The sequence below is a fragment of the Artemia franciscana genome, chromosome 20, assembly GCF_032884065.1.
Source record: "Artemia franciscana chromosome 20, ASM3288406v1, whole genome shotgun sequence".
In the NCBI taxonomy this organism is placed as follows: domain Eukaryota; kingdom Metazoa; phylum Arthropoda; class Branchiopoda; order Anostraca; family Artemiidae; genus Artemia; species Artemia franciscana.
In genome coordinates, this window is record NC_088882.1 from 22,212,558 (window position 1) to 22,236,027 (window position 23,470).

The following is a 23,470-nucleotide window of genomic DNA, read 5'->3' on the forward strand; positions in this document are numbered from 1 at the left end:
TATAATCTACCTTTGTGTAAATGCTTAAATGGAGGTAAAGAAGAATTTTTAATATGAAGTAATGGAGGATTTATCTTTGTCAGTGTGTTAGCATCGTTAGTATCTGCCGGGTTAACACTGCGATGAGGTTTTTCTGTATTTGGTCTTATTTGATATTCTAGAGGCAATCCTTTTTTTTCTAAAGTTTCTCACAAAATTCCAAGTTTACGTCGAAGAAATCGTGTTCAATTCGTGCCATTTGTCCCTCGGCTTTTTATGATTGAAATTACAATATCAAAACAAAAACTTTAAATGTCATGAAATTTCCTTACATCTTTTCCTCTTGGTTTGTTTTTACGATTACAAATGTCATATGGGTCTTATAACATTTTGCCATAAACAAATTCGGTCATTGTTTTTTATGGAATTTGGTATTAACCAAGTGATATATAGCAATCGCAAATTCTGTCGGTCTGTCGGTCCCGGTTTTGCTACTTTAGGCACTTCCAGGTAAGCTAGGACGATGAAATTTGGCAGGCGTATCAGGGACCAGACCAGATTAAATTAGAAATAGTCGTTTCAAAATAATCGTTATTTTAAATCCCGACAGGATCTGGTGACATTAGGGGGGATATGGGAGGGGGAAACCTAAAATCTTGGAAAACACTTAGAGTGGAGGGATCGGGATGAAACTTGGTGGGAAGCATAAGCACAAGTCCTAGATACATGATTGACATAACCAGAACGGATACGCTCTCTTTGGGGTAGTTGGGGGAGGGGGTTAATTCTGAAAAATTAGAAAAAATGAGGTATTTTTAACTTACGAACGGGTGATCGGATCTCAATGAAATTTAATATTTAGAAGGACCTCGTAACTCAGATCTTGTATTTCAATTCCGACCGGATCCAATGTCATTGGGGGGGGGGGTTGGAGGGGGAAACCTAAAACATGGAAAACACTTAGCGTGGAGGGATCGGGATGAATCTTGGTGGGAAAAATAAGCACAAGTTCTAGATACATGATTGACATAACTGGAACAGATCCGCTCTCTTTGGGGTTGTTGGGGGGGGGGTTTTAATTCTGAAAAATTAGAAAAAACGAGGTATTTTTAACTTACGAACGGGTGATCGGATCTCAATGAAATTTGATATTTAGAAGGATATCATGTCTCATAGCTCTTATTTTAAATCCCGACTGGATCTGGTGACATTTGGGGGAGTTGGGAGGGGGAAACCTAAAACTTGGAAAACACTTAGAGTGGAGGGATCAGGATAAAACTTAGTGGGAAAAATAAGCACAAGTCCTAGATACATGATTGACATAACTGGAACGGATCCGCTCTCTTTGGGGTAGTTGGGGGGGGGGGGTAATTCTGAAAAATTAAAAAAAAAATGAGGTATTTTTAACTTACGAACGGGTGATCGGATCTCTCTGAAATTTGATATTTAGAAGGATATCGTGTCTCAAAGCTCTTATTTTAAATCCCGACTGGATCTGGTGAAATTGGGGGGAGTTTGAGGGGGGATGGAAAACGCTTAGATTGGAGGGATCAGGATGATACTTGGTGATAAAAATAAGCAGAAGTCTTAGATCCGTGATTTACATAATTGGAACGGATCCGCTCTAATGGGGGGAGGGGTAATTTAAAAAAATAGAAAAATGACATATTTTTAACTTACGAAGGAGTGATCGGATCTTCATGAAACATCATATTTAGAAGGACCTCGTAACTCAGATCTCTAATTTTAAATCTCAACCGGATCTAACGTAATTAGGGGGGGCAGTTGGGGGACCGGAAATCTTAGAAAATACTTAAAGCGGTGAGATCAGGATGAAACTGGATGGGAAGAATAAAAACCTGTCTAAGATACGTGACTGACATAACCGGACCGGATCTAGTCTCTTTGGTGGAGATGGGGGGGGGTAATTTTGAAAATTGAGGTATTTGTAACTTACGACAGGGTGACCAGAGCTTAATGAAATTTGATATTTAGAAGGATCTTGTGCTTTAAAGCTCTAATTTTAAATTCGGAAAAATTAGAAAAATGAGGTATTTTTAACTTACGAACGGATGATTGGATCTCAATGAATTTTGACATTTAGAAGGATATCGTGTCTCAAAGCTCTTATTTTAAATCCCGACCGGATCTGGTGACATTGGGGGGAGTTTGGGGGGAACCTAAAATCATGGAAAACGCTTAGATTGAAGGGATCGGGATGAAACTTGGTGTGAAAAATAAGCAGAAGTCTTAGATACGTGATTGAAATAATTGGAACGGATCCGCTCTATTGGGGGGGGGGGGTGTTAATTCTGAAAAATTGGAAAAAATGATGTATTTTTAACGTACGAAGGAGTGATCGGATCTTCATGAAAATTCATATTTAGAAGGACCTCCTAACTCAGATCTCTTATTCTAAATCTCAACCGGATCCAGCATCATTGGGGGGGGCAGTTGGGGAGGGGGATGGACCGGAAATCTTAGAAAATACATAAAGCGGAGAGATCAGGATGAAACTGGATGGGAAAAATAAAAATCAGTTTAAGATACGTGACTGACATGACCGGACCGGATCTGCTCTCTTTGGTGGAGTGGGGGGGGGGGGGGTAATTCGGAAAAATGAGGTATTTGTAACTTACGAGAAGGTGACCAAATCTGAATGAAATTTGATATTTAGAAGGATCTTGTGCTTTAAGGCTCTAATTTTAAATTCCGATCAGATCCTGTGACATTGGGGGGAGTTGGAGGGGGAATCCGGAAATCTTGGAAAACGTGAAAATTGGGTTATTTTCATCTTACGAATAGGTGATCGGATCTTAATGAAACTTGATATATATAGAAGGATCTTATGTCTTAGATGCTTCATTTTCGACTCGAATTGGATCCGGGGACATAGGGGGCTGGAGGAGGGAAACAGAAATTTTGAAAAACGCCGAGAGTGGAGATATCGGGATGAAACTTGATGGGAAGAATAAGCACAATTTATAGATACGTGAAAGACATAATGGGAACGGATCCGTTCACTCTGGAGGAGCTGAGGGGGGGGGGTGTTAATTTGGAAAAATTAGATAAATTGAGGTATTTTTAACTTAAGAACGGGTGACCAGACCTTAATGAAATTTTATATTTAGAAGGAATTCATGTCTCAGAGCTCTTATTTCAAATCCCAACCAGATCTGTTTGACATTGTGGGGAGTTGTGTGGGGAAATCTTGGAAAACGCTTGGAGTGGAGGAATCGGGATGAAGCTTGTTGGATAGAATAAGCAAATGTCCTTGATACGTGATTGACGTAGCCGTAGTGGATTCGCTCTCTTTGGGGGAGTTGGGGGGAGGGGTTCAGTGATTTGGCGAGTTTGGTGCTTCTGGGCGTGCTAGGACGATGAAAATTGGTAGGCGTGTCAGGGAGCTGCACAAGTTGACTTGGTAAAGTCGTTTTTCCCAGATTGGACCATCTGGGGGTCTAAAGGGAGAGGAATAATTAGAAAAAATGAGGTATTTATAACTTACGAGTGGGTGATCGGATCTTAATGAATTTTCATATTTAGAAGGACATCGTGACTCAGAGCTCTTATTTTAAATCCTGACCAGCATTAAGCCTCTGATTTTCTTTTTAAATCAATCTATTGATTCTTAGAATTTTGTTAGAGCTCATACCATATGAGCTCTTGGCTCTTAGCTCTTCTTGCCTCGTCACAAGTGCCATATGAGCTCTTAGCTCTTGTTTTTTCTCCCATTGAATCGACCGGATGCTTCTGACCACCCTTGGAGGTAATAGGTATGCTAATAAGGGGCTTTACGAACTTTTTCCTGCATTTTTTTGTCTTTTATAAAACATACAGATTATATTATGCATAAAAGATCAACATTAATTTCATTTAGGCCTATCTTAGCAAAAGCATTCAAGTTTTGGCCTCCAGTAGCAAAATGCAAACTATAAAGCTAAGGCCAAAGCTGTTCTCGAAGAAATTTTTTGCTGTCCTGAGTCCGGCTTAACCACCTTATAAGACGTTTGGGAATTCACTAGCTAAACTCCTGGGACTTTGAGATGGATTGAAAAATAATGACAGTCTGTCCAATGAGGGACAAAAAGATGATATTTTGTTCAATGAAAGAATAAACAATGACAGCTTGTCTTATAAGAAATAAACAATGACAATTCGAGTCCTTGGGCTAGAATTCTCCGGCGAAAGTACTCTATGGCCATGTCAAGTTATTTATCATAAAAACAATTAGTTATCGTAATGCATTTCATGTGTTTATCTTTCATCAACTAGACTGTCACATGACAACGTTTCATCGTTTTTTCTGCGTCATTATTTATATTTGTCATCGGACGGAGTGTCCTTGTTTTACATGTCATCCTACTAAATGTCATTGTTTTCCGTCATTTAACAGATCCTCATTAGTGAGATTTTAGCACGCACTCCCCCCTCCATCTTTGCAGGTAACAGGCTAGTTTATAAGGTGTTTTCATAAATCTTCCATTTACGCTCTAGCTCCAATGAAAAAATCCAAAGCTGAGGCATGTTCTTGAGGACTTTTTCTGCTGATCTTTAGACTGACCTGACGTACCTAAGAGGTGTTTTTGTCGAGGATTCATATGCCAAAGTCCAAACGATCAGAGATAAAAAAAAAAAAACTTTTTAACGTTTATTATAAAAAATTTGAATTTCATAGACAAAAATACTTATTAGAAAGTATTCTTCAAGGGATGAAAAACAAAACATTGCTCATGCTATCTAGCAGTTTTTCAAGAATTTTATCAGGCTTATTTGGGTAGTGCTTATTCTCTACGTTGCGCAGTAGTCGTGCTGAATGAACTTTCCAGCTTTTCTTGTTTTTAACACTCGCACCAATACAAGTGGCGCTGATTTACGTATAACATTTGTGTTATGGAAAATCGTCGGAGTGCCTTCTTCTCAGTATTATTTTTTCTATGGTATTAGTCCAAAGGGAGGAATTTAAACATTTCGGCAATATGCGAGACCGTACAATCGCGAGGACGTATCAGGGTGATTCAAGACTGGATTCCATCCCCTCTTATTTTCGGGAGCAGTCTCGACAAAAAAACGACAAAAAAAAATTTAAAGCTAAATTAGGAATTTTTCAGGCCGTAGATCGTAACAATTTGACAATGTGGAAGATGGATGGAATTATTTTAGGAAAATAATTTTTAAAGTCGCTGATGGTGTCTGAGGGAAGAAAGTTAGGAACGCAGCTAGGAATACTAGTGAAAATGCTTTACGTTTAATAGGGAGGAGGAGGGGCTTGTACATGAAATATATGAGTGATAGATCATACGAAAATAAGAGGAATGCAAAAAAGCACAGAAAGTATTAAAATATGAACTATGTAGGTGTGATGTGGAGGCCATGGATAAAATTGCCGAAGATCTGGAAGGTGTAGCTAGAATATTGTATTAGCAAGTCAATAAATTGAGAGGGAGTAGTCAATTTGGACATATCCTAACTGAAGATAGGATTGGGAACAAAATTAAATGATAAGGAAAGGGATAAAGGGAGATTAGTAATTACAAAACGTTTAAATTTATTTGAGTGCCATCTAATTATTGTGCCCTTGTAGTATATTCTGGGATTTTTGAGGGGGCTGGGATTGTAAGATTCTCTGGTGGATTCCTTTTAGTGAATATCCCAGATGTCCGGGACGACTTGTTAAAGTGTTAATATGATAATTTGTTCTGACCTTGGTAAGGTTTTGATGACTAGCTCCAGCCTCTTTGGAGTAATATTTTTTATTTGGGTTTGATTTTAAAACATTCAGTTGGAAATAAAGAAAGAGCCCAGTTCAAAATGATATTTGTTGTATTGAAGGTAAATATGTTTATGAGGTAAGAAATAATGAACGTTATAATAGCCTATCAGTGATGCAGTTGAACATTTTCGTATTCTGATCAATTTTGGTTATTTTTTTTAAATGGATCCCTGCCAAAAGCCGTTGATCTAAGTGCAACGTGCGAGTCTCAGTAATAAGTTGGAAGAGAATCTCGTTTGTTTTTCTCGATTATTGAGGCTTCTTTAGCAGGCTGAAAGGCGCTTTCAATTGGAATGCTTCCTACGAAATATATACCCACAAGAGTTATTGAATTAACAGTGACTTTTATTGAATACATGTTTTCTTCCTTCTTTCCTTCCTTATGCTTTGGTCGAAGGACTTCAATTGTCCGGCACGACCTATTCTTCCTGTTGGCAAACGGGCCTCCAAAGATGTTCTCATCACGAGGCGACGCTGATATCCTAGTATTTTGACTCAAATCCCTTTCGGCTTTCTCTCTCTTTCTATGGTTGACGTCTAAGTCTTGGTGAGAATGCTCTTTAAGACGTAGTATATTTCATTTTACCCCGTGCCTGTCTTCCTTTTTTCTTCACCGTAATTCAATTGTAGTTAGCGATATTTCGGACTTTTCTATCGTATCGATTCTTTCGCTGCCTGATTCTTCCACTTCCAGATCTAATAGTTTGTAAATATTATATTTTTAATATTATAAAAATACAAATTTTTCTGTGAATGTCAGTGTGTCTAACTCCGGTTACAAATCTTACCATGACTCTACTTGCTTGAAATCCATGATTCTACTACCTGTTAAGCCTGTTGTCAATGGTTAAGTGTTGATTTCCTGGGGCTAAAGATTTCTTCGGTGATTTCCAGTTTGGTTTTCAGGCTAAACATTCTATTAATTGTGCATGTGTTTGTACTCCCTTACTTGATTTTACTCTCTGCTGTCGGTTCTGGTATACTTTAGGCAGCTTTGTTTATAGATGTTCAAAAAGTTTTTAGTTCCCTGATACATCACATTTTTCTTGGAAAACTTTCTCACTTTGGTGTACGGTTCTCATCATATCTGTTGGGACATATAATCTCAATTAGTGAATCTTTTCATTATACTTATCAGGTTGAATATGGAGTATTTCAAGGATCAGTTTTAGGTGCAGTGGTGTTTTTATTGCACTTGGTATCTACCAAGTGACATATAGTGATCGCAAATTCTGTCGGTCTGTCTGTCCCGGTTTTGCTACTTTAGGCACTTCCAGGTGAGCTAGGACGATGAAATTTGGCAGGCGTATCAGGAACCAGACCAGATTGAATTAGAAATTGTCGTTTTCCGATTCGACCATCTGGGGGGGGGGGGGAGATGGTTAAATCGGAAAATTTTGAAAAAAACAGGTATTTAACTTATGAACGGGTGATCGGATCTTAATGAAATTCGATGTTTGGATCCGCCCTATTTGGGGGAGTGGGGGGGGGGGTAGTTCTGAAAAATTAGAAAAAATGAGGTATTTTTAACTTACGAAAGAGTGATCGGATCTTAATGGAATTCGATGTTTGGAAGGATATCGTGTTTCAGATTTCTTATTTTAAATCCAAACTGGATCCGGTGACATTGTGGGGAATTGGGGGGGGGGGCTAAAATCTTAAAAACGCTTAGAGTGGAGGGATCGGGATGAAACTTGGTGGGAAAAATAATCACAAGTCCTAGATGCGTGATTGATATAACCGGAACGGATCCGCACTCTTTGGGGGAGTTGGTTGGGGGGGGAGGGTTAATTCTAAAAAATTAGAAAAAATGAGGTATTTTTAACTTACAAAGGAGTGATAGGATCTTAATGAAATTTGATATTTGGAGGAATATCGTGTCTCAGAGCTTTTATTTTAAATCCCGACCGGATCTGGTGACATTGGGGGACTTTGGGGGGGACCTAATATCTTGGAAAACGCTTAGAGTGGAGGGATCGTGATGCAACTTAGTGGGAAAAATAGGCACCAGTCCTAGACACGTGATTGACATAACTGGAACGGATCCACTCTCTTTGGGGGAGTTGGGGTGGGGGGAAAGGTTAATTCTAAAAAATTAGAAAAAATGAGGTATTTTTAACTTACGAAGGAATGATCGGATCTTATTGAAATTTCATATTTAGAAGGACCTCGTAACTCAGATCTCGTATTTCAATTCCGACCGGATCCAATGTCATTGGGGGGGGACCGGAAATCTTGGAAAACGTTTAAAGCGGAGAGATCAGGATGAAACTTGTTGGGAAAAATAAGCACAAGTCCAAGATATAACCAGAACGGATCCGCTTTCTCTTTGGTGGGGTTTGGGGGGGGGGAGGGGAGTAATTCTGAAAAATTAGAAAAAATGAAGTATTTGTAACTTACAAACGGGTGATCAGATCTTAATGAAATTTGATTTTTAGAAGGATCTTGTGCTTTCGAACTCTCATTTTAAATTCCGACCAGATTTGGTGACATTGGGGGGAGCTGGAGGGGGAAACAGGATATGTTGACAAACGCTTAGAGTGGAGAGATCGGGATGAAACTTGATGGGAAGAATAAGCACAAGTTATAGATATGTGATTGACATAATTGGAACGGATCTGTTCTCTTTAGGGGAGGTGGGGGTAGCTAATTTGGAAAAATTAGAAAAATTGAGGTATTTTAACTTAAGAAAGGGTGACCGGATCTTAGTAAAATTTGATATTTAGAAGGAACTCATATCTCAGAGCTCTTATTTCAAATCCCGGCCAGATCTGTTGACATTGGAGAAAAGTTGGAGGGGGAAGCTTGAAATCTTGGAAAACGCTTATAAATGTCGTAGATGCGTGATTAACGTAACCGTACTGGATCCGCTCTCTCTGGGGGGTTAGGGGGTGGAGTTCAGTGCATTGGCGAATTTGGTGCTTCTGGACGTGTTAGGACGATGAAAATTGGTAGGTGTGTCAGTGAGCTGCACAAATTGACTTGATAAAGCCGTTTTCCCTGATTCGACCATCTGGGGGGCTGAAGGGCGAGGAAAAATTAGAAAAATTGAGGGATTTTTAACTTACGAGTGGGTGATCGGATCTTAATGAATTTTGATATTTAGAAGGAACTCGTGACTCAGAGCTCTTATTTTAAATCCCGACGGGCATTAAGCTTCTGATTTTCCTTTTAAAGCAACTATTGACTCTTAGAATTTTGCCAGAGCTCATACCATATGAGCTCTTGGCTCTTAGCTCTTCCGACCTCGTCACAAGTGTCATATGAGCTCTTAGCTCTTGTTAATTTATTTTAATGACATTTTATTTCATCTAAAAATTTTAAACCGAAGATATGTTGTCGTTTTTATTTTCAAGCTAATCAGGAGCCCTCTGTTGTGACCGAGCCTTACGTTTCTTTCTGAGCGTGTTGTGTCATGGTTTGAGGTTAACTATCGCATGTTAAGTATTTCACAATAAAAGTTTCTGATTTTTTTAGAGTCTCTCAATCTATCCTTGTTATAAAAGAAATCTGGACCTCCTGAGGATCAATTTTTAGACCTGATGGTAGTTTCATACGTCTCGTGGGAATCCTGGTAGATGAAAATCTACCATTTAAAACTATAATGATATCTAGCTTAAGGTGGCAAGAAATTTCAATGTTCTTCGTAAGTTTAAGCACTTATATGGATGTCTATCTTTCCGTCTTTTACATGTTCTATTGTTTTTGTCCAAGAAAGGACCAGGGAAATGATTAAAGAGACCAATGTTTGATAAATAAGCTTCTTCTAAATGTTCGGTTTGTGTATCTCGCATCCTGTGCATATTTTGCTTTCTCTTTAGTCCAGGGGCAAATGCCAGCTGTTTTCGAGAGTCTTTCTTTTGTTTCTGATTTTTCGTCATATGCCCTTCTTAATGCTAATGATGTAAAAATTCTTCTACGTGGTGCGTTTGGTCCAATTTTAGTCCGGTAGCTTCAAGCTTAAAGGTATGGAATTCACTACCAGCTGCGGCACGGGGTAGACTTTGCTTGGGATTTCCAAAAAAAGGCATTGGATTTTCTTTCAAAATAGTCTAATGAATGGGGTTAATTTAATAGTAAATTGTAAACTATTTATCATTGTTATTGTTGACACACACGTTGTGTTTTAAAATTATTACAATTATATTTCGGTATTATGAAGACGGAGTTGTTGGCTGGAGTTGGTCTGTGCTGGTCAGATTCACATTATTTTGATTGTGTGATGTTGAGGTTTGGTTATTGGTGTCGTGTTGTACTAAAGTTACTAGTGGAATATAAACTACTGATTATTTACGATTTATTTTATATGTATTTTTTTATGCTTTCTTCCCTGTTTCCCTGGTAATGGAGCCTTTCGTAGGTGAGAGAAGATGGGCAATTTATTGTATGTTTAGATAAATTATTGTTGAATAAATGAACTCTGAACTCTGAATGTAATCGAGCACTTATGTGTCTAGGCAATGATTAACGTTGAATTTTTCATAAGAATGGATAAAAATGAATGTCATTGAACCTGCTTTATTTTTCTTTTTCAGGGAAAGAGGAGTTTCTAACAGAGAGAGTAGCACTTGCGTTTCCTAAACATAGTACAATTAGGGAACAAATTAATAAATGGTAAGGTTTTTGATAATCTGTAAAATATAATATAATATTACCGTAGTATTGTCAGTTTCATGTGTGCTAAAGGTGTTTGAAGATTGCAAAGGTGTTTTAAGGTAAGTTGTTATTTACTGCAATAGTCTCATAAATGTATCCCTTCTATGCATCTTAAACATATCTTCTGTTATCCCGAAATTCGTACCTTTGGATAAAAGTTTCTAAGACTGTGCACTGGCTTTGATTGTGATGACGGACCACTAATTATGTGACGAAATAAGATGATAGGCTTAATCTGATTTAGATAGCATAAGTGGAGGACGGCGTGATTTTCCAGCAAGATATGAAACATACCTAAGTATGATAAAAATATAATTCTTTAGAAATAAATTTTGGCTACTTATTTGCACACTTGGGGGGGGGGGGGTAAATTATAGCGGGTCTGCATGCCTGATGTGTTAGATACAATTATTCTGCATACTGTGTGGTAAGAAGTGTCTTCTATCTTCACACTGTCCAAATACTTTACTGATAAAAATTTCATAAAAAAGGAAAAAAAAAAGCAGCACTGATTAGACATTGAGTAACGAAGAGTCGCTTGGCTACCCCATTAGATATCGTACTATTACATCCGTATTTTTGTATCTGTCCCTCTCTGTAATAAAGGTCTCTAGTACTTTTGATGCATTTTAGGGCTGTTTAAAGGTTAGTATACATGGTTTAACTACCAGGCCCAGCATTTCTCGAGTTCTTTTCAATTTTAGCGGGTGAAATTATTTCTTGGCTCAATCATTTATGCGTGATATCATGGTTGCAGCAGTAGCTTTAACCTAGCAAAGAATGAGCCACTACCTATATTGAATGAAAATGAAAAGAAAACAGCATGAAACAAATGTTTTAATTTAAAAAGTTCCTCTTTAAAGCTACTCGGGAATGGTAATGATTTTCCAGGTTGTGGTTAAAAGTAAAATATAACTAGAAAGTTATTATTGGGAATTCAAAAACAGTTTATCCCGCCCCCACCCCCCAGAGATTAAATTTCGTCATTGAAAATTTTTCAAAAATTTTTAACACACCCCCCCTCCCCATGTTGAAAAGCTATAAAATCATTTTTAGCTTCTGTATTAGGTTAGGCTACTTATTTGGTATCTGTTTTGTTGGATATGTTTTTGCAAAGCATTTTTTAGCTGCATGGTCTATATATTTTCAAAGTTTTCCATTAGTGGAGGAAGGAGTGGGTCATGGAATCCCCCCAGAGCTCTTGGGCAATTCTTTCATTTGATTTTAAACAAAGTGATACTTCCGAGACAACATTTGTTGAAGTGTCGTATGGCACTATTTGTTAGAAACTGGGGTATTTATATAGGGGTGTGTATTTTCGATCAGTAGCTATATTTACCAAAAATACAAAAAAGCTTGAACTATACATTTTGTCGCATAATTTCCCCTGGACAGCCCCTCACACTACCGATCTTCTTCGCAAAAGCCTTGAAGGGTGGTAGTTCGAGTGCGTCCCTATGTTTTTTAGATCTGATCTCATGTGTACGAAACATGTTTTGTAGGTCAATAGTATATAATCAATAGCATAGGCTCTTAAGAAATGGGCTCATAATATGCGACACAAAATTAAAAACACATGTTTAAGTACTCATTAATTTTTGGAACTTAAAAAAATCGCTGAAACATTTGATTTTTTTCGTCGCCTAGTATTAGAGAGTAGATCATATTTCTATTTGTAAACATTGTAATGGATTGCTTTTAGATTAAATGTTAAAAATTAAATGTGTTTTTTCCAATATTAAAAGTCACGAAATATATTTATTTTTTACTAGGATAGACAAATATTTCACTGCCGGTTTGATTGAAAAATTTCGTGTTGACAACTGGCCGGCCCCTGATGAGTGCTCAACAACTGCACAAGGAGGAAGTGGAACAATGAGAGCAATCAATCTGAGGGATACCCAAGGCGCTTTCTATGTCTTATTGATAGGTAAGTTTCTTTAAAGCCGTCAGAAAAAGTATTAGCATTGAAAAAGAAATTCAGGTGTTCTTTTACTTCTGGAGTAGTTTGCTCTGGTCAGCTACATTGGGTCTGGTGAACACAATTGTGCAGTGGGGCTCTCGCAATATTAACTGAAAAAAAACTTTCAGAAAAAGAAGTTTTTCAACAAAAAGTAAAAAGCCATATTATATTTAAGACCAGCAGAAAGAAATTCCTGTAATAATTTAAACTCAAAACGACCAAAAACTTTTATTAAGAATTAAATGAAATCCAAAATGAAAAGAATTTAAAATAAACGATCATAGAAAACATATAGATTGAGGTACTAATATAGATGAATAAATGAATCTGAGAGCGAGTTAAAAATTAAATTGAATGTTCAACTCGGCTACTGCCCTTCTCCCCCTTCCTTAATCGTAGAAGTCTAAAGCTTGTTGTGTAACTTGCGTTTAGTTCTGACAACCTTTTGACAACTAACATGCACCTAGTATATTTTGATTGTGTTGGGCATTCCTCTCCAGAGCTGTGGGGAGTTATGTCATTCCCGATGGCATAATTAATTGAAATTTAGACTATTTTGAACAAGATGACTATTTCAAATTTTGGTCAAATGTTTTTGGCAAGAGGGCAGATAGAGAGGGTATGGGAAGAGGACTGGCAGCCCTCCAACCACTTTAAAACGCCATATCCTGAAAGTTTCCGTTTAATGTCCCTAGCAGTTCTTAAGGTATTGAAAATCTGCTTTTTGATAAGCCGGATGTACATAGTCCCTTTTGATTAGTTTAAGATACCCTCAATCTTCACCAAAAGTTTCACCTAAATGCCCTTGACATTTTATGATACACCCAAAATCAAAACTTTTTTCCTAATGATAAATCCTGCACATAAACAATTTATAATTTGCATAATTTACAATTCTTGTCCCGGGGGTCTGCAGGGTATGGTATCCCTTGAGCCATAGCTATTATACATTTTGACTGGTTTGATCAAAATAATAGTTACAAACTTTTGACTTTTTTTGAGGAAAGGGACTCATCAAAAGGGTAAGAGGGGGAAGGGCTGGTTTCCCTCCAATCTCTCTTGAATATCCCCTCAACATACATTGAAAGTTTCAACCTAATACCCTCAGCCGTTCCTTACATACTGCTGATATTCCATTTTTCCTAACCAGCAAGGACAAAGTGTACTCTGCTTGAGTTTGGCATTCTCTCAACATTTCTTTAAACTTTCATCTCTAAGCTTTTTCAGAGGTCGAGGATGAAACATTGATTTTCTTGATGAAATACCTTATATGTTCACATTGACCAACTTGCATAACTTTTAGCCGTTACACCAGGGGCTTTGGAGGGGTGTCAACCCTGGAGGCAAAGTTATTTGACCTTTAGGCTATTTAAAACCAAATGGCTATCTCAAAATTTTGATGCAATGCATTTGAGGAAAAAGACGTGGGGTGGGCTAGTTGCCCTCCAATCACTTTTTATTCTTATAAAGGGAACTAGAACTTTCGATGACCAATCTAATGGGCCTCCTCCAAAGTTTATACGACCAATTCTTCCATAACAGCCTTATATGTCAACAATGAGCAACTTCTTAGCCATTGTCCCAGGGTCTGTGGTGGTTTTTGTTAACCTTGGAGTCATAGTTATTTGGCCTTTGGACTATTTTGAACAAAATGGCTACCTCGAAATTTTAATCAGATGCATTTCAGGGAAAAGATCGTGTGGGCTACTTGCCTCCTAATCACTTTTGACTCTTATAAAAGGTACTATAATTTTCGATTTCCAATGGAATGAGCCCTCTGTAAAGTTTATATGACCACCCCTTCTATACAAACCTTATGTGTTAACATTGGGCACTTAGCATGACTTACAGCCTTTGCTCCGGGAACTGGGAGGGGGCTTGTCAACTCCGAAGGTATAGTTGTATTGCATATGGACTATCTTTAGCAACATTTTCTATTTCAAATTTGTGGAGGAGCCCATTGCCCTCTGATGACTTTTGACTCTTAAAAAGGGAACTAGAAGTTTCGATTTTCAGTCAAATGAGCCTCCTCCAAAGTTTATACGACCACCCTCTCCATAAAAACCTTATTTGTTAAGAATGGGTAACTTGTACAACTTACAACCCTTGCCTCGGACTGTGTGTTTTTTTTAACCCCAGATGCATAGTTAAGTGACATTTGCACTATTTCAAACAAAACGACTATCTCAAAATTTTGATGGGATGCATTTGGGGAAAAGAGGACATGAGGGGGGATGGTTACCCTCCGATCACTTCGACTCTTAAAAGGGGCACTAAAACTTTCTATTTCCAATTGAATTAGCCCCCTAAGTGGTTCATACGGCCCTTTCTATAAGAAATACCTCGGGAGAAAAGATAACAATAACAAATAAATAATGAAAATAGATAATAAAGAGACTTAGGGTTCTTTACTATGGACAACGGTATAGCGTTGCCTCTGATATTTAAACTCTTTCAGGATATTTCAGTTTTTACTCTGACGTTTTGATTCAAAAAATAAAGATGGTAAGTTTGTCAAAGCAAAAATATTAACGTTTCCAACTGAAAATCACAGAGACGCTGAAAAACTACCCACCTACTAACAAATTTTCAGTGCAGCACCTAGCCGCCTTAGGCCAATAAAGCAAGGCACACTCCTCTTCCATCCCAGTCAATTCAAGGCCTCCCAAACATCATTCGCCCGATAAGGTCCAATTTTTTTAAGCACTTTCTTGTGACCTCCTCTCACTCCATTTGGGACGACCTACTTTTCTTTTGGCCCTAGATAGCTGGCCCAAGAGGATGACTTTTGGGAATCTTTCATCCTTCATATGCAGAATGTGTTCTAGCCATTTCAACCTTTCTCTCACTATAGCACTTGAAAGCGGGATAGAATAATATTTTTGTAAAGTTTAAAGTGTGGTCAGTCAGACGGACAACCAGAAGAATTCCTCTGGAAAACATTTAACAAATCCTCCTTTGTCTTTTGGAGTGCCAACGCTTCAGAACCGTACTTACCCACTGTCATCATTGTAGCTTCCAATCATAGTTTGTAGATGTATCTTTCTGTTTTTCTAATTTTTTTCAACTTCAAAAACACACCCTGGGCCTTGGCTATTCTACTTTTAACATCTTTACTGCATTCGCCGTCGTTTCTAATAATTAAATAAGAAAAACCGGTTTTCTTAACCGAAAGTAAGGAGTAACATTGAAACATAAATGAACATGAATTATTCCGAGTATGAGAGGGGATGTTCCCTTCTCAATGCCTTGCTCTTCATGCGAAAGCTTTTTAGTATTACAAAAAAACTTTTTATTCTAATTAAACAACCCTTGTGTTTCAGAAGTTGTTCTTGAAGAATTAGGACAAAAAGTTAAACTTTAGCGAGGTAGATGCCCTTCATATACGAAAAAATTTCTGCTCTTATGGATTTCCTTTCTGTTTTTACGGAATAAAAACTGTTCGTTTTAGTTGTAACAAAACTTGTTTTTTATTTAGTTTCTGATCGTTTCTCAAATAATACCAGGAAATTCGCCAGCCCCACGATGGTAAAATCCCCTAGGCCCGAAAAGTATTCCTTGGAAAGCTTCTACCGTGTAAAATCCTCCCCCTGGACTATTCTATCCTCGCTAACAATTTCCCCAGAAAATCTCTTGCGGGCAATCCGGCCTGGAAAATCCTGCTTTACCTACTTTCATTTGAAAAAGGACTTGTTTTTCATTTTATCTATAATTTTTTTCGAATCATGCTGGAAATCGCCCCTCCACGACAAATAAAGTGAGTATAAAGAAAGTAAAGAAAGCATTAAATATGAATTAAAGAGTTGTGAAGTTGTGAAGTAGGCCATGGATAGAATTGCTGAAGATCTGGAAGATGAAGCCAGACGGCATTATAGTAAAATATTGCATTGACATGTTATTAAATTGAGGTGGAATAGTCAATCTGGAGTTTTCCCAGTTTAAGATAGGAACGGGGGTACAGTTAGTGATAAGGAAACAGTAAAAAAGGGCTAGGTAGAATATTTTGAGGATGCGCTAGAGTTACTAGAAAAGATGTAAAAAAAATGGAGAAGTTTATGACGCTTTGGAAGATTTTTTGGGGAGAGAGAACTAGTGACAGTACTGAACGGATTAAAAAATAATAAGGCCTCGGTTGCTGATAGTTTTGTGAGTTTTTTAAATAGGGTGGTAATGAAGTTAGAGATAACTTTATGAAGATTATGGGTATGATTTTGGAAAAGGGGGAAGTACCTAGCGATTTTAGGAAAACTCTAATTCAACCCCTCTATGAGAAAAAAAAAGATTGAGGTAATTATGGAGACATTAGAGACATTAGCTTGGTTTCTGTAGGAAGCAAATGCCTTAGTATGATGATACTCTTTAGACTCAGGGATACTGTAAATAAAGTTTCAAGAGAAGAACATTGTTGCTTTAGGAAGGGGAGAGAATGTATCGACTAAATTTTCACACCCAGATTAATAATTGAGAGCTGATTGAGTCATCAAACCCTTTCAATCCTCAGTTTTACTGATTTTGAGCCAGCGTTTGATTCAGCTGATTGATGAGCTTTAGCGAAGGTCCTATCCTTGTATGGTATATCAGAAAAATACATTAAAGTGGTTAGTCCCATATATTAGAATAACATTACTGCGGTTGCGGTAGGAAGTGATATTAACCCTTGAAGGGTGAGCACGCTTAAATTTTGTGACACCAAAACACATTTTTGCGCTTACCACAGAAACGGATGCATTGCGCCAACCCACTTTTCGTATATGCTAATATTATGATTAGCCAGTTCTTGTGCCGTCACTGAGGTTTTATTATGTGAACTAGTTGGGGAGATATTAAAGGTGTGTAGTAAAATTTACGAAACCTTACCATAGGAAAAGGGATTTTTTGATCAAAACTTGGTAATTACCAAGCTTCGTAACAAAGTTCGTCAAGTATAGCATATGAAAATGCTGAATTTGGCTATTTTCTGCTTTAACCTATTTGTTCCCCTGTTTGGGGAACAAATAGAAACAGGTTTACATCAATTTTGTTTGTAGCAGAACTACTGAAAGAACCTTATCGACTGACGGCAGTTGGGACTCCGGCAAATTCCGGAAGAGCTGCTTGTGAGCAAAGGGAGAATTACAAGAACCTTAATGTTCTGCTTCGATTAGGAGCTGACTCTAGTGTCTTACCTTGCTTTTTCATCAAAAATAATCTTGCTTCTGTCAACTTGCCATGAGGGTACCAGTTTTACATATCCAATCCAGAAGCCTGAGATCTTTGAATAATGTTGTTTACACATTTGACCAAATGTGTAGTTCAATGTCAGCCGCAACCACTACAAAAAGCCTTTCTTCGGTTAACACCGTATGAAGTCACACATACCATGTAACTCCAAGAACTGACACCAAACTTTTATTCGGTTCAAATTTTTTTTTGAAAATTTGATTTTGATATCTCCACATACTTATAAAATACACTTAAATGGTGAGTTTTAGAAGTCAATGTTTCTTCAAGTAGTAATTTTTACGAAAGCTTACCATCTACGTAACTTTTTGGGAGGCTTACCTTTCTAGGTTTAATAGCTTGGTTCGTATTAATTCAGGAGTTAAGCAGGGTTGTGGCCTATCTCCGTTTATATGGATCATTTTGGTGGATCTCAAGGAGCACAGTAAGGGGAATGGGAGAACACGGAATCAATTGGGGAAGTAAAACTTTCCAAGGCTTAGATTATACTAATTATCTAAGAATCTTAGGTGAAAATATTAGCAAAATGAATAAATTTTAAGAGGTTGTACAAGTTCAGGGTGCAGAAATACATTTGAGAATTTGTATTATGAAGACTAAGAGTCGCTAAGACTAGAAATAAGTGAAGGTGAAGATTTGATGTTGGGTAACAGGAAGATCGACCAAGTGGACAGCTTCACTTATATAGCTAGTATTATTAGTGAAGACGGTGGGTGCAGTGAAGATGTTAAAGGTGGACTAACCAAGACCCAGGTTTTTTTCTGAGTTGAAAAAAGTTGGGAAGCAGAGGAGGATAAGTCTACACACCAAAATTAGAATAATGGAAGCTACAGTAATGACTGTGATCATGAGGGGTTCTGAAGCGTCTGCGCTCTGAAAGACGTAGCAGGATTTGCTAGATGTTTTCCAGAGAAATTGCCTACGGATTATTTTGGGTACCTAACTGACTGGCCGTATTTAAACAGTGAGCTGTGCGAAAAATATGGGCCAATCTCGCTGTCAAGAGCTATGATGAGAGAAAGGTTGAGATGGCTATGAGATGTTCTGCGGATGAAGAATGATAGATTGCTCAAGATTTTCCTTTTCGGGAAACCTTCTAGGGCCAAACGAAAAGTAATTCACCCTGGAATGAGCTGGGAGATCGTCGTAAAGAAAGAGTTAAGGGAAATGGAACATCTTGGGAGGGTGTAAAGAGCTCGAATAGATTGGAATGGAAGAGGAACGTGCGCAACTGCGTTGGCCTCAAGCCAACGGCAGACAAGCCAACTTATTACGGCAGAGAGTTGTAAGTGGTAGTAGTAGTAGAGTGTACAGAATCAACGCCAGCCTGTCGTAGCACACTTGACTGATGGTCAGCTGGGAAGCACCTGGATTGGCGTTCGATTTTTACTGCCAGAAGGTTGGGTGCCAGCCTTCCTATCTGTCCCTTTACAAAAGACCCATCAACTGAAACGTCGATTCGACGCTCTACGTGCCATCAAAGGCTTTGTAGGATCTTTATCCCCTTTTTTATGCAATTAACGTCAATGAACAATTCAACTTTTGAATCACCATCAGAAAATTACAAATTAACTAGCTCACTTAACATTAGGAAGGTGCTCTTAAATTCATTTATCCACCATAAATACTTAAGAAGATACCAACACGTCTCTATACCTTGCTGACTAGAAGACTACTAATGCTACTAAAACCGAATTAAAACTGTACTAAGAACACTGCATTCCTGGCGATACAGCCGGTGGACGTTGTCCGTCATGAGTCGACTCAAAAATTTCTATCATTTCTTAGTTCTATGACTATCTACCTTAATTTTGCCCAAGGATGGATGGATGATAGACTATCTATCAACAAGTGAAAAGCGACATACATTTTAATACAATCATGAAAATGTCTTATGCCAGCTTTGCCTGTCGCTCAGACTATCTGTCTTGGATTTAAATTCAAAATTTCTTTTTGAACCTTCTTTTCATTTGATATGTCACGCTGCAGGGCCGACGCAGGGACCTTAGTAGTCAAGAAGCGTCGTTAATTCTTAAATAATAATAATAATAATTTCATTTGATATGCTCACTCAAACGGGTACCTAATTTTTTGGTTTCTGTTTCTCAACTCGTCCAAGCCCATCTGTTTGAAAAAAAAATACGTAATAACTGTAATTATCGCGTATTTTATTATTTTAATCATACTAATAGCACTTATGCCCCATTTCTACCAAATGTTCTTGAGGTGCAAAAACAAATTGACTTGCTTCTTTCCTGTTCTACTTCTCAAATATTCCGTGCATCCACTTTCATTATTAATAATGCTAAATATGTAAATGAAGCTGTTTCCTCAGTCAATTGCTTAAAATACTAAAAATCATAATCATTTATTTCAAATTCAAGTACCAAAGTCCATATCACGTTAATCTTCGAACTTTGTCTCATGTTCTGACCTCGTTGAACCTCCAAATTTAATTGGTTTCATTAATATTTTTACCTTGGACATGCAATCACATAAGGAATCTAAACTAAAGGTAGTTTAACTTCCCATTTAATGCTTTTCTCTCTCACAGGCCTTGCTATGCTTCTTAGTAAAAAGTTCATGCAAATTCTGCAAATAAACAGGGATAAAAGACAACACTACTCAGTATGACAACCCACTATGTATGTTCTTCGTCATTTCTAGTGACGTTTTTCTTTGCTGCAGTTTTAATGGGGCTAATCGATTTAGAAAGGGTTTCAATTAAGAAATATGTCGATGCAAAAATGGTCGTTTTAAAAATTTAAACTCAGTTTTTTTTTATTGTACTGTACTTTATTACTTGCAGCGGATTATCTATTTTAAAATTACTAAAATTTCTAAGAAAATTAATGTACCGTTCTGTTTCAGGGTTTATGGTTGCATTTGCTGCCTTTCTTGGTGAAAGGATAGCCAGATACAGGCGTAAGAAGCATGAGGAATCAGTTATTCGGCCTTTTTTAAATTGAGTATGGCAATCACAAACTCTTCACTTGGCCAATAGCTATTATATAAAAATAGTAAACCCTGGATTGATATAGTAGAAGATTATTTAGCCCGTTTGTTATTAGGTAAACAATAATATAATTGTATCTTTTATGCATTCCTACCTTCTTTAGCATTGAATTATTCTGAACATGGGACTTTATCGCTTGTACGTAGTTAGGTTATTGAGATTAAGTAATGTTTTAGAGTTGTTTATGATCGGCATCTGAAAGGTTTCAGCCAAGGACAAGCCCCTTCTGACTTATTTTCTATCCTAGAACGAAATACCATATTAAATCTTTGCTTGAAAGAATCGAGTTATGTCTTTGTTTGGATAAGCTACTTAAGCAGAATCACAGCATAAATACATATACGAACAGTACGGAAGAGGGCTATATTCTCCATTAAAGATTTTTGGAACACATCAGTCTAAGCCACTCTTCATGACTCCGCCTTCGCGCACGTGCAATGACAAATGTTTAGCGCATACATGTACATATAAATGTATACATGTAAATGTTTATCCGACTGAACGCCAAGGCAACTGAGACTATTGCTGTGAAGCGCACGGGGAAATCGTTTTCCGAGCGGTTTAATCTGTATGATTTTTGAAGAAACTTTTCGCTACTGTTACTATATATATATATATATATATATACTTGTGTTGTGAACACACTGTTTCAAATTGCAGTTCAAAACCTTTTCTCAAGTATTTGATCCAAGACTTCTGCAGGCACTCAAAAATCTTGGAAGCAACAGCAAAAAGTTTGCAGTAACGAACTGTAACTAAGAAGCGACTAGTGCTGATAGTAATAATAAAATTAAAAAAAAGTAATTTTGATAAAACTTAATACATCAAAAAAATTTAACTTTTAATTTTTATTAATTAAAAAAAACATATTTTCCGAAAAGAAGTTCTGAAATAAAAGTAAAGGTCATATTAAACTTATAATGATTCAAATTTAAAACGACCAAAAATTACTATTAAAGAATAAATGAAACCCAAAATAAATAGAAATTAAATAAACAATCATAGAAAACAAACTTACAACAGGTAGGCTACTTATGTAAATGAATCAATGAATCTTAAAACGAACAAAATATTTTACTATTAAAGAATAAGTGAAACCAAAAACCAACAGAAATTAAATAAACAATATAAGCATAGAAACATACAACAGGGACCAATATACATGGATAGATAAATCTTAAAACGATTAAAATTTACATTGAACATGTAAATCAAGCTGAAAATGAACAAAAATCACTACAAACAAGAGTTTGCCTACTACCCCCTCGCCTAACTGTAAAAGCGTAAAGCCTAGTACATCACTAACGCTTTACTGAAAACTATGTGTCTTGAACAGTCTTGGAAATAACTAATAAAAATTAAACTGAGTATTTGATATATAATGGTATTAATTACTGGAAGTTCATCAGTTCAAGATTTTATTTCACTACAATTTTATTTTATTTTCAATGTTGTTACAAGTACAAAAAAAAACATATTTGTAATGCAAATCGTTTTCAGTAAAGCGCCAATGACGCAGTAGGCTTTAGTATTTTTTAGTTAGGCAAGGGAGCAGTAGCAAAACTGTTGTTTGTAGTGATTTTTTTTCGTTTTAACTTCGATTTGCATATTCAGTTTAAATTTTACTCGTTTTTAAGATTTATTTATTCATTTATATTAGCGCCGGTTGTATGTTCGTTTGCTATGATTATTTATTTAATTTCTATTAATTGTGTTTCGTTTTGGGTGTTATTTATTATTTAATAGTAAAAGATTTGGGTATCGAAGTGACAATATCAACGTAACAAAGAATCAAAGTAAAGAAAGTACCAAAGTATCAAAGTAAACAAATTATCAATAAGAACCTTACGTAACTTACATTCCTTGCCCTTTAAATCAAAGTACCAATAAACAACTTCTGTAACTTACTGTCTTTACCCCTGGGGCTCCTGGGAGTTTGTCAGCACCCGAGTTACATTTATTTGGCTTTTAGACTATTTTGAAAAAAAATTGCTATCTAAAAATTTGATCGGGTGCATTTGATTAAAGGAGGGCGTAAGAGGGGGGGGGGGGGGCTGGCTACCCTCCGATCACTTTTGAGCATTAAAAAGGGAACTAGAACTTTCGATCTTCAATCAAATGAGCCTCCTCCAAAGTTTATACAATTACCCCTTCCGTCAAATCCTTATATGTTAATAATAAGCAACTAGCATAATTTATATCCCTTTACTCAGGGGCTGGGGGGATGTCTATCCCAGACCCAATGTTACTTTAACTTTGGACTATTTTGAACAAAATTACTATCTAAAAATTTTAATCGGATCTATTTGGGGGAAAAGGGTGCAAGGGTGGGGGATGGTTTGTCCTCCATTAACTTTTGAATCTTAAAAAGAGAACTAAGACTTTCAGTTTCCAATCAAATAGGACTCCTCCAAAGCTTTTACAGCCATCTCTTCCGTAAAAACCATATATGGTAGCAATGGGCAACTAGTATAAGTTACAGCCCTGTTTTTGGGTGCCGGGCCAGGGGGAAGTCAACCCCAGAGGCTTAGTTATTTTGCCTTTAGACTATTTTGAACCAAGCGGCTGCCTCAAAATTTTGGTCGAATTCATTTTGGAAAAAGAAGATGGGGGGGGGGGGCTAGTTGCCTGCTAATCACATTTGACTCAATAAAAGAGAACTGGAGCTTTCCATTATCAATCAAATGAGCCTTCTCAAAAAGTTTCTACGTCCAGCTTTTCCATAAAAATCCTATTGCGCCATGGGCATGACTTAAAGCCTGTGTCCCCTTGCTCTCGACCCCGGAGCTTTTTTTTATCTGATGCTTTCACTATTTAGAACACACATTATCTCAAAACTTTGATCAGATGCATTAGGGGAAAG

The 23,470-nt window shown here is 37.1% G+C and overlaps 1 protein-coding gene and 1 long non-coding RNA gene across 2 annotated transcripts in view; one reads left to right on the top strand and one right to left on the bottom strand.

Moving 5' to 3' along the window:
* LOC136039917 (ionotropic receptor 93a-like) overlaps nucleotides 1–20,690 on the top strand; it is an 81,439-nt gene extending 60,749 nt beyond the window's left edge. The window contains exons 13-15 of the mRNA XM_065723907.1: nucleotides 10,288–10,366; nucleotides 12,181–12,338; nucleotides 20,463–20,690. Coding sequence (XP_065579979.1) covers nucleotides 10,288–10,366; nucleotides 12,181–12,338; nucleotides 20,463–20,560 — 335 coding nt within the window. The 3' untranslated portion in view covers nucleotides 20,561–20,690. The remainder of the gene's footprint in view (nucleotides 1–10,287; nucleotides 10,367–12,180; nucleotides 12,339–20,462) is intronic.
* The window catches only part of LOC136039923 (uncharacterized), a 148,852-nt gene continuing 137,714 nt past the window's right edge, over nucleotides 12,333–23,470 (bottom strand). The window contains exons 6-7 of the long non-coding RNA XR_010620590.1: nucleotides 20,702–20,850; nucleotides 12,333–12,481 (exon numbers count right to left, since the gene is read on the bottom strand). This is a non-coding gene — a long non-coding RNA (uncharacterized LOC136039923). The remainder of the gene's footprint in view (nucleotides 12,482–20,701; nucleotides 20,851–23,470) is intronic.